This window comes from Lissotriton helveticus, chromosome 3_1 (assembly GCF_964261635.1).
Source record: "Lissotriton helveticus chromosome 3_1, aLisHel1.1, whole genome shotgun sequence".
NCBI classification, from domain to species: domain Eukaryota; kingdom Metazoa; phylum Chordata; class Amphibia; order Caudata; family Salamandridae; genus Lissotriton; species Lissotriton helveticus.
In genome coordinates this window covers 597,330,177-597,342,299 of record NC_136061.1, presented here as the reverse complement: position 1 = coordinate 597,342,299, position 12,123 = coordinate 597,330,177, and the positions used below count along the sequence as shown (strand labels likewise).

Here is a 12,123-nt window from a genome sequence, read left to right as displayed (position 1 = left end):
GTTTGCAGGTATCCTCCAAACACAAATTACAATAAATAAAGATTAATGAGCAATAGAAAAGGTGAAGCAGTGAAGGATAAGGTGACTGGTGCAAGGAGGAATACAAAATAAAGAGGGACAGGGGAAGGGATTTATGAGATAAAATACATTTACAATACGTAAAAGGCAATTTGATACATTTAATTTAGCTTGGTGTTTTGAAAAATATGTTCGACAAAAATGGATTTTCGGAACCTTTTTCAATAAGGTGCTTTTCTCCCTAATCCACAGAACCGATTCTTACCCTAGGGTTCTGATAAAGGTGAAGCAAGATTAGGTCTTGCCTCCGTCATGAACACACGGCCATGCAAATCTCGGTTCCCTTTTGTGTCCGAATGACTACACTTTAAAATGAATTCCACTCCACTCCACTTTAAAATTAATTAATTCTAACCCTTCCTAGGTCCAAATAAGTATGATGAACTTTCCCTCTCTCCATTAAACTCACTGGGTGACCCGTTCCCTTACTTGCTTTTCTCACTACCTTTTCGGGGGGAAAAAACTCCATTTGAATTTCAATAGTAAAACCACAAAAAGAAAACAATGTTCTTCTTTATTATTTGCTTAGACATTTCTAATGGGATCGGCAAAGTGTCTGGTTTCACAGCTTAGAATATTGAACAAAAATGTAAAAAAATAAAAATAAAAAGCACCAAAATAGTGGTCAAGTGAATGGCGAAATCGGGAGTCAACTATCGTGGCAGTCCACAAGTGTCCTGGGGGCACAGGCCTGAGCTATCATTCCGTTTTACCCAAAGCTGGTCTCTGAAATATGTACAGGCTGGAGCAGGCTCCTAGCTCGGTCTGTCACAGGCATGCCATCAACCAGCTACACGCTTGGGTTTGAGAAGGTGTGGGGGAGACAATACCATACCTGGAAATTGGTCAAAAGTGGGATGCCAGAATCAATTGTCGTCCGGCGGATGAGGAAGTTGTCACGCACAAACTTGGTGTTGTTGTTGGGGAGGTTGATGACCATATCGATATTTCCATCTTTGATCAACCTGGAAATAAACAAAATCGATGGGTTCAGATGGTATCATGAGCACACCCAATCAATCTTATGAAAAATGGCAGGACTGTCGTCCTAGCTAAGGAGTTTTAGTTGAACCCCTGCCTTTTGCCTTCCCAAAATGGATGCCAAATTAATTAATCTGCAGTCTTGAAGGCCCAAATATATACACAATAAATTGATTTGTGTTGTGGTATAGAGCTGAAAGTAAGATAACAGAAAGAATATTTTAAAAAATGTTGCTCTCTTTAGTTTTTATTGATTCTTTCAATTTCTTTGGGCACTCATTGGATAGTCCTGTACCTATCACTAAAGGGTGTGATTTTTGTCATACAAAGCAGCCTTCCGTCAAATGGCAGGCTGCAGGTAGCATTAAGTAATTTTAGCTCACTTCGTAACGGACATGTGAAATGCACAGCTGTAGCTCACACAGTTTGACCGATTTCAGGACTGAACATTCATCTTCAGAAAAAGAAAGGCATCTGAATATAAAAGTGTCTCTCTGAATGACACAAGCATCTGGTTTGTGACGACCTCTTACAACAGTGTTGTGGCCCCTGATAACCGGAAATGATTAAACAATATTAAGTTCTTATTTCCCAACACGCTTATCTAGTCCTCTTGATACGTTCTTGCCTACTAAAACTGTACTCTCTAAATCGTATCATTATGTACAAAATTATGCAGGTGAAATTTAAATGTTGCCTTAGTAATAACCCTAATATTACCCAGTTTTGTCTTTATGGAGCTGCTGTTGGAACATTGGCTTGTAATTCTGGAGGGTTGTTCTCTAAGTCCATGGTACTCAGTTTCAGTATTCTACAGTTTACATATACACAGGCACCCATAGCTCGCTCTAGAGTACAGGTGATGGAATGTTTTTGATGCAGTCCTCTATCAATTACCTGCTGAGAGATGGGAGGTTGGAACTTTGCCCCTCTTGGGATGGCCACGCCACTGGGGTGGCAGGTACATCATTTGCATTGAGCCAGGCTGCTGTGGCATCGGTGGCATACAGCTGCAACGAAAAGAGGAAGACAACATAACCAACTGTATGTAAGAGCATGACATCCACTAAATATTCCAAAAATATAATTCTACCTCAATGCACGAACATGTAAATGCCAAAAGGATGGTTTGTTCTGAGGGCAGGTTAGCATCCACTAGCCTAGATCTTCTGCTTCTCAATAGCTACTGATTTAGAGAGAAAATGTAAAGTGTAATCGCAGTCAGCTGCTACTGAAGGCTGGCAGGACTGGGATAGAGCCAGTCAGAGATCAGATTGATGTGTGACAGACACTGCCACATCTCTGCCTATTTCTTAACTGAATTGTCTTGACAGGAATCTCATGATTCTCCTCAAGAAACCATTATGCCGCTAAAAATCGAGAAATCTCACTGTGCACTATTTTATGGTGAAAACATATTACAGCATATCCAGGAACAAATGCAAGGTTTACTAATTATTTGAGTTACTGTATGTTAAAATATCTTCAACTAACCACGGTTCTGAAACTAGGTATGCTCATAAAAGCTCCCTTTATGTAGTTTTCTTGGTATGCGAGCCAAGTCAAATACTGAATTAGATAAATTTCATATTTGTAAAAGTGCTTAGCAGTTGTCACCCTGACCTTGTCCACAACAATCCGAGATGCAGTGCTTTTGTATTGGGATAATGTGCAGTTGATAACTGTCCAAAGACCTGTATGTCTTATTTTTTCATTAACTGCTTTAAAGAATGTGGGTCTCATTTATGAGGTTTTGCCCCATGGAAGCACAGCAGGCCTTCCTGCTGCGCTTCCGTACGGCAAAAGAAAAGGGCAGGAATGCGCAATTACTAACTCACATGGCAGAAAATGCAAATGCTAACTTGCACAATAAATGAAGGGGCAGATTTATGAAGGCCTTGCGCCGCCGGTGCGTCACTTTTTCCCATGTTAAAAATGATGCACCGGCGGCGCAAGGCCTTCATAAATCTGCCCCGAAATACTTACATTTTCACTCTTGATATGACAGCTACATTTACAAATGTTGTAAATAATAGTATAAAATATGAGATTTCATATCATATTTCCTTTATTATGATGAGAATGTGCTATGAATGTGTTAGTATATATTTGAGTATGTATTGTTATTTAAAAATTGTGTAACTTATTGGTATAAATATTGTGTGAACATAAACATTGCATTTGGGGTACGAGTTAATCCTTTGAATATATAGTGTATGAGTTATGGATTGCGTCCTAACCATAATTTGTAAAGTTAAGTGATTTTTCAATTTTAATTCACAACCATAGCTCCACTTTAACTATGGATTTTTAAGTTATTTTCTAGGTTTTTTTTAAACATAGAGTGAGGTTAAAGCCAAAGCTAATCAGAACTTCACTTGAACCTTTTTTCCAGATATTTCTTTCGTTATATACCACAACAAGATATCCCTCTGTCCAACCCCTACTGTGTACAGCCTACAGGCTTGAGCGGAGGGGATTTGCCAAATAGAATGTTTACGTTTTAATCACTTTTCTTGAATAAATTGTCAAATAAACAATGCATAACGGTGAAGGTCATTGGATTATGTCATTCTGTGGCTGTTGGGTTAATCCATAGTTATGGATTTACTGCAATTGCCACAAAATTTGTATATGTCATGTTTGTAGCACAAACTGATGTAAATAATACTGCTAATAAATATGCTGTAGAAATGGCATTTTTGTTGCATAAATTAGACAACTTTGACGCATAATTTGGTCATCTATGCTGTATTATCCTAGTAGCATGACAATGATAGGTCGGCGCAAAGTTCTTTGTGGGTTTTCATTAATATCACTAATTCCATATTTTATAGGGAACTTTGGTTCCATATGTCACGGTCCCCTTTGAAATATGGGTTTATACCCCCGCATTTTATGCACTAGGAAACACAACACGTAATATATAAAGATAGATAGATAGATAGATAGATAGATAGATAGATAGATAGATAGATAGATAGATAGATAGATAGATAGATAGATAGATAGATAGATAGATAATGTCAACACTTTAGTCTATTTCTCAACATCGAAATATACATACCTTGAATCCCTCATCTTTAAGTTGCTGTGCGGTTCCCAGGAACTGAGGTCGGAATGAGTGCTGAAAAAGAACAAAAGTTAATGAACATCTCGACACAAAGCCAGTGTGCGACCCTCACCCAGTGGCATTGATCAGGAAATGAGAAGCTGTCCTACTGTGTTATTGTCTTTGATGTGTAGGAAGAGGTGGTGCATCTGACTGACTCTGCCCCCTCTGCTACTGGTTTTCATTCATGCTTTTCGCCGCAGTCCTTTCCTCTGTCTCCTAGTACCGTTCAATCCGTCAATTCCCGTATAACATTGAAATGACATGCTTCCAGATGATCTGGGTCTGTTCTCCTGAATTAAATACAATCTTCCACGACACAATCTTGTTCCTGTCACTTTCTAAAATACTCATTTAGGGAGTGACTGGCTGCGCCACAATTCCCACATGAGATAATGGACGTCTTTTCCTACCTTACAGTCACTTAAATCATGTATTTACTATGTCTCTGACTATGGCCACTCTTCATTTGAATGCACTGTTGCTTCTAGATAGAGGAGCTAGCTTTCTTTTCTGTGCTACAGATAATGTTTCAATTCATGCAACAAGAATTGTAACACCTATCAGAATCAGCTCAGTCTGTAGCACTAAGAATGAATGTCTTGAATAGCAACTAGGATATCGCCCATTCCATTCCTCATCAATGTCTTCCTCACTATTCTTTGTAAATAACATTCCCCAGGATCAACCCCGCCCGCTACACTCTCTACCCATATCGATACGAACAAGTCACTATCGACACCAACAAACTTGCGTCATATACTAGTACTATCATCAACACCAAACTACCTCACCAGACCAATGCCAATTCAACGGAACATCAATAATGGTTTCAAGGGGCATGGACGGTCTATGCCCCCTGAAAACCATTAAATTGGCATTGGTCTGATGGTGATGTAGATGGCATTCACAAGCTAATGAAGCTCTGGACACTCCGCCACCCATTCTACACCATCCTGCCTGCTTGCTGCTGGAAATGGCCGCCTACTTGTGCAAGAATAACTAGGTGCCTGCTAAGTGTCCGGTATCGCGGAAACGAGGCCTGTATGACAACGGTCCGACTAGGAGACAATGAGCAGCCTGCCGGTGATCGAGGAGAGGTGGCGCACCGGTCCTCGGGTGCGCGTGCCTGCCACTTAAGAGACATCCTGGAGGCATAGAGGCTGCCCTGCCAAGGAGAGGCCATGTGGCTGCCACTGTCTGGCTCCTGATGTGTATTGGAAGCAGGCCCACAACTCACTGCAGAGTCTGACTGTGTGGCTGGTTGTACAGTAACGGCCCATGACGAGATAGGCCTGGTTGGGGCCTGGGGTGCACTGCCAACCACTAGAGGCCACAACTAAGGTGAGGAGGCCCTATAGAGGTGCCCCCCGGGACTCGTTAGGCCAGAATTCAAGGGGCCTGGACCCCCTTCTGCTTTCCCCCTCTTTTCTGCATGACAGGGGGGCCACCCGCTGCTGCACAGGGATCTGGGGCCTCCTCCCCATGAATGATGAGACCGCCTGAGGATTACCGGTGGATACTCTAAGAGGTTCATAGTCAACCCCAGGCCTGAAGGGCAGCAGGGTAGGCTGCAGACAACTAAGATGAGAGACTGGCAGTTGATGTTCCTGAAGGGGCCAGTCAGTAGCTACCGTTGTGGCCTGGTGGTGGTAACAGAGAACCCCCCCCCTTGAAGATATAACTAGTCAGGGGCTAGGGGCCATGGGGTTTGGGCCCCTCAAATTGAGAGCGGCCGAGGCACAGGAGAGAGAGCCTAACAGTCTGTGCCCCTGGGGTAGCGTAAGTCTTATGGGTCGACTTCCTGCTGGAGGCTACTGCACGGGGATTTTGTAGATGACCGGGTTGTGCGTGCCTCCTCCGAGAGTCCCGGCGGGCTGGTTGGCCCGAGCTATAAAGAGCTACTGATCCGTGCTCCATCGCCTTGCCATGGCCAAGAATAGGCTGCCCCCTTCTAAGCAGGAGACACTGGAGAAGTGTGCACAGGCACCCAAGAATACCTCAAGCGATCCTCCGAATGGTGGGGGTCTGTTTCCCGAGGGACCAACACAATCATAATCCTAGTGGTAATCGCTGAATACTGCAACGCTTTGGAGGTGGTGGGCACAGATGTTACACTGCTCAGGCAAGATCTGAGAAAGGCTGTGGTTAGGACAGCTACAGTTGAGGTATGCACCTCTGATGTGGAAGACAATGTCACTGATATGCAATGAACAAACACAAGACTGGTCTCCGCAACAAAGGAGCTAGCTGTTCGGGTGAAGGACGCTGATGGAAGAGCGAGAAGGAACAACCTCCATTCCTAAGGGCTGCAAGCGTTCCTTTCCCAAAGAGTCCCTGAATCAATGGCTGACATCTCTTGTCCCAGCGCATTCCTTGTCACCTTGCTTGGTCATGGAAAGGGCGCATCGGACCTTGGCTTGGCGGCCCCTCCATGCGCCCCCCTTGTCTAATGATAGCCCGGATACTAAACTATGTAGACCAAGATGTGATCCGAATATATGTTAGTACTAGAGTCCTGTAATGTTCCAGTCTCAGAAAATCCTAATCTTCCCTAATTACACCAAATGTGTCCAAGGTCAGCGGTGGTCTGTTCTTGCCACCAAGAAATGACTGAGAGACTTGGGGATACATTACATGCTACTCTATCTGTCAAAACTTAAGGTGTTCTACCAAAAAAAAAACTATTTCTTTGATATCAGCGAGGAGTTGTCCAGTGGTCAGATGATGATTTCACTCTCCAACCTCACACTTCACCTCCCAGGGTTGCACTCTTCCCATACCGGAGAGCTAGGCAGTCCCCGCTGGGGTGCCCAGTGGCCCGTAGCCAAGGCAGGAATCACTCTCAATCATCCTAGATGGACCAACCATCTTGCTCTGCGGATGCTCTGTGGGATGGTGTTTCGGGGACTCTGACTGGGTTGCCTGGAGAGGGGGAAGAGGAGTCTGCCCAGGCTCTGTGACATGACCCTTGACAAATCATTTGAATGTTTGTCATATCCACTGTGATGGTAAGTGGCACTGGTGCTTTGCCTGGCATGACTCTAGAGTCACAAACACTGACCTTCTTCTGCTCAGACAGTGGGACACAAGTCACTCTAGATGGTTTGGCGGGGGCAGGCCTCACACTAGGGTGAAGAGTCTCCTTTGGTTACTAGTGATACAGGGTTTTGGAACTGGTTACTAGAATTTAAATGTTGGGGAGGGTTCTATTAGGGCTTGCTGCCATCTGTCCCTTGTTGGCACAGCTGGTTCCGTGACTGATACTTCACAGTTTTAAAGTATGGGGTGGGTTGGGTATTATGGTTTTTCTTTGTTTTGAGCTGTTTCAGGTATGTGCTATGTGCTTGTTGGGGCAGCTGTGGCTGCAAATTCCTCCCCTGCATACCTATCCCCCTTAGATACCAAGGGCGAGGCTAGACGAGCCCGCCTTTAGGACCCGGCCCCCGGCCCACGCAACGCCATTGGTCAGTGTAGGTAGCCGGCCGCCCTATGGGAGGCCGGCCAGAGGAAGTGCTTCCGGGGCGAGAGGTGACGCACGTCCGGTGGGGGGCGGGGGCAGAGGCCGCGACCTATTTAGGTCAGTAACACAGGGACCTCGGCCTCTTCCTTCGCCTACATCGGACCTGCTCTCACCCTCCTGGCCCCATACCCCTCGCCTTAGATTAAGATTTGAACTTTTCCCGCCCACACCGGAATGCCCCTTGGACGGCGCCTCTTGTTCTCCACTGCAGCAGATTCGGGGCAGTCGGCGCGGATTGGTTCGGCGATGGGATGCCAGGGCTGAATTTAAAGTGGGAGTTTTGAAACGAGCGGCCGGCTCGGGAGGTTAGGTGTCGGGTGTCCCTAGGGGCCTCGGGCAGCCTTGGGAGGCGGGGAGGGGGGCAAGGGAGTAGATCGCAGGCCCTTAGATGGCCCTGACTAATAGTGCGGCTCTGGCCGCTCAGACCTGCCTAGTCTTGTGGAATATTAACGGCTTCCTAGATAAGATCAAATCGATCGCTGTGCTTCGGGCAGCAAAAGGCTTCCTGCCAACATTATTTTCCTTCAGGAAACTCATCTTTTGGGAAACAAGATTCCCTTTTTGGCCCGCAGTGGATAAGCACAGCTGTTTCACCCAGGTTTCAAACGTGGCTCCTGAGGGGTGGCAATATTGCTGAAGGGGCACCTTTGTTACGCCATCAGAAAAACAATTTTGAACCCAGCTACGTGGTGCTTACAGGGCTGCTTCAGGACCATCCGCTAATATTTGTTAATGTTTATGCTCCACTGTCTTCATCCATTCTAGAGGTGATCACGAGGTTACTCAGTGACCTCCCTCTGGGCTCCTGGCGGTGGGGAAGACTGGAATGGGGTGGTGGATGTGGCGATTGACTGCCTCCGTGGTTCGGGGAAGCAACTCGTTCACTGCTATAGTTATTTCTTACAGCTTTGGGCCTTGTTGAACCCTGACGGCTTCTTTATCCAGGAGAACAGGGATACACATTTCACTCTGGGACACACAACACCTCCTCCCGTCTGGACTATTTCTCTGTCACTAAGACACTCACACATGATGATATCATAGGAGCGCAACTTCTTCCCAGATGCCTCTCTGACCACTCGGTAACACTGAAATCTAGCCACCCCACCGCCTCCACCTAGGGCTTGTGCCTCTTTGCATGATCGCTCCGAAATGCAGAGCTCCTCTCCCACATTGGGAACTCCTTGGAATGCTACCTTGAGGAGAACCAAGGTACGGTGTCTTTCCCAGGCACCCTCTGTAGGCGATGATGGTGGCCCTCACGGGGAGATCACTAGTTATCTGGATGCCAAGAAAGGCGGGAAGCTTCAGGAAATAATGGAGCTTGAGACGTAGATCTGTCAGATAGTGGGGAAGTATGCTGCCAACCCTTGCCATGTCCGGTGGGGAGACACTGACCTGGTGCTGGAGTGACTGCACCACATCCTGATGGATGAGGCTAAATCGGGGAGGCTAGTGGTGCAGTTGTGCCTGTACCAATAGGGAAAAAAGGCTAGCAAACTCCTACACCACCTCTCTTCAGCTCTCACATACCATGGCCCAGTCTCATATATTTGCAACATGCCTGTTAATAAAATTATTGTGGATGCCACAATCGCACAACAATTTACGCAACACTGTGCAATACTCCATGAGTGCGGAAATACACTGCCAGAACCACTGATCTCCCAATTTGTTGCTGAACTGCCGCTTCAGGCACTCACTGGAATTGAGATGCAATCCCCGGTGGGAGAGCCTGGCTCATCTCCACTTTGGCAGAATGCCAGGACCCACTGGTTTCCCCAGTGAGTTTTACAAGTCCTTTATGCATAAACCGACCAAGCACTTTGATGGGGTGGTTAAGAAAGCAGCAAAATGTGGCAGGCTACCCCCTGCCTTTCGCCAGGCTGGAATTGTGGTGATTCCAAAGACTATGAACCCCCCGGCCAGTGCGCCTCGTTTAGGCCTATTTCTCTGCTTAATGTGGAAATGAAGCCCTGGCCAAGACCCTTAAGGATCACTTGATCGGGGTCATTCCTTCCCTGACCAGTCGGAGTTCATGCCAATTTGGGCCACCCAACACAACATTCGCAGGGTTTACAACTCTATTGCCCTGGCGGCCCGGCTCAACTGCCATGCGGCCATACTTTTGGAAAACATAGAAAGGGCATTTGAATCTGTTAGCAATACTTACCTGTTTGCCTTCCTGTGGCGGCTTAACCTTGGCCCCAGAATTATCGCCTACGTCCGCCTCCTCTACATCAACTTGAAGGCACATGTCCAGATGGCTACATGGCAAGAATGCCCCCTGTCGCCCCTACTATTCGCAATAGCAATAAGCCCCTGGCAGAGTGGCTGTACATCGATGCCTATGTGTCAGGATTCATTTGGAGCTGAGATCTGCTGGACTGCATCGCCCTTCACGTGGATAATGCAGCGATCTTTTACACCTACCCTGAGACTTCAGGCCCGAGAATACTACAAATACTGTAGATATTCGGGGAGACATCTAGCCTTGAACTCAACTGATCCAAGTCTGCTATTTTTCTGGTCACTACCCCATTGCCAGACTTACGCTAGGTGGCTGATATAACGGTGGCTCCCCGGGGATTTAAATATTTAGGGGTGTTTGTCACACCCAATGTCACGCTAGCCTGGGCGAGGAATATTTAGCTGCTGTTGGACAGACTGCAAGTGGAAGTTAAAACATAGGCCGCTCTCCCACTGTCCCACCTAGAGCGGGCTGCATCTTCAAGATTGTGCCTCTTTCCGGCCTTTCATACTAACTGCAAAACTACCCTTATGCCCTACCCAAATCCTTTTCTTCCACCTTAACCCCTTATTTAGGGGCATCCTGTTTAACTACAGGACTCCCCATATAGCCCTTAATAAATGTTTTAAGACCACCTGTGAAGGTGGTTTTGCAGCTGCAGAGTGGGAAAGTTACTATAGGGCCTCAGAACTTGTAATTATCAATAGATGATGGTTGGACATTCAGGGGGATCCAGCTTATGCTACTGAAAAATTGGCTCTCTGAGACACTGCCATACTGCACCTCTTATACAGTGGGGTACTCCCACTGGCCGACGAGGGTGGTGATCTTGACGTGGCAGTCGACCTTAAAATCCCTGGCTTAGAACAACAGATTGACGGGTCTGACCTTCCACCCCCCAGCCCCCCTCCCCCCCCCCCTTGGTAGTTGGGTGCTATGCTTCCAGCTGTGGCACTACTGATGGGTTTTTGCATTTGGGATACGATGGAATCCCCCTCCCCCCGGGGATGTGCTTGAGGAGGTAATGCCTAAATCCTATCAAACCTTGCAAGAGTAATATGCCCTCCACCATAGCCAATTTGTCTAGAACTTACAGTCTTATAGTTGCGGCACGCCCCTCTGTCCTATCTTACTGAATTGGACGAACACCCTGACTTTCATACTTTGGAAAACAAACTGCTACAAGGCAAACTGGGTGACCACAAGGTCTCTTACAGGTCTATCGTTCCTTGATCCGGAACATGCTGGATTAATTCGACCAGCTGCGCTCCGCCTGCGAACAGGACCTGGAAGCCTTATCCAGTGACGACTGGCTGGAGGGTTGTGCCTCTCCAGGAAGTGTGGCGATTTCTGTATGACTGCTTCTTATTCACCTTAATTATTGATATAGGACCTACCTCACATGCCAAAGGCTCTGTCTGCCTCATGGGGGTGATTACCTCATCCCTCTGCCTGCAGTGCCACAGTCAAATTGGGGATGTCCTGCACACTACATGGGGGTGCCCCGGTGTCCGACGGTTTTGGGGGGGGGGAGTCCTGAACGGCATGGGTCATTCCTTGGCCCAGCCTATACCGCGAGTCCCAAAGCTTATCCTCTTGCATATCATTGACTACTTAGCACCGACTCAGTATGACACAACACTACTTTTGGTGGGTCTCACTCTGACAAAGAGTGATGTGGCACGCCACTGGAAGGAGGAATCTCTGCTGTTGGTGGGTGCATGGAAGATGAGGTATACTGGTGCATAGTCAGAGAATAACCAGCCTATGTGACTAGGGGGTTCCTATCGGTAGCACTGTGAGCTTTGGGTGAGTGGGTGGAATACAGGGGCATTCTACTTGAAGGTGAACACTTTACTGTTCCAGGCATAGAGAGGCAGATCAGGTCATACACGAGGTGGGCCGCGGCTCTACACATGATACATGAATATGCTGTTCTATATGGGGCTCGTGGTGGGTATATAGATGCCCGGACCAAGGGACACAGCACTTCCGTTGGTGGATTTTTTTCTTTTCTCTTATAGCATAATGCAAAATCTCATGAAAGCGTAATCAAAAAACCCAATGGTTCTCATACCATTGTGAGCAACCAAACTTGACTAATTTCCCCACCAATAACCCTAATCTTATCAGCACCTACACCCGAAGCTGAAATCATCTAGGCTTGCAACAACAACA

At 46.6% G+C, this 12,123-nt stretch overlaps 1 protein-coding gene across 1 annotated transcript in view; it reads right to left on the bottom strand.

The window, feature by feature from the left end:
- Window positions 1-12,123, bottom strand: part of CPS1 (carbamoyl-phosphate synthase 1) — a 161,772-nt gene that overhangs the window by 3,078 nt on the left and 146,571 nt on the right. The window contains exons 35-37 of the mRNA XM_078680583.1: window positions 4,127-4,186; window positions 1,957-2,069; window positions 914-1,043 (exon numbers count right to left, since the gene is read on the bottom strand). Coding sequence (XP_078536709.1) covers window positions 914-1,043; window positions 1,957-2,069; window positions 4,127-4,186 — 303 coding nt within the window. The remainder of the gene's footprint in view (window positions 1-913; window positions 1,044-1,956; window positions 2,070-4,126; window positions 4,187-12,123) is intronic.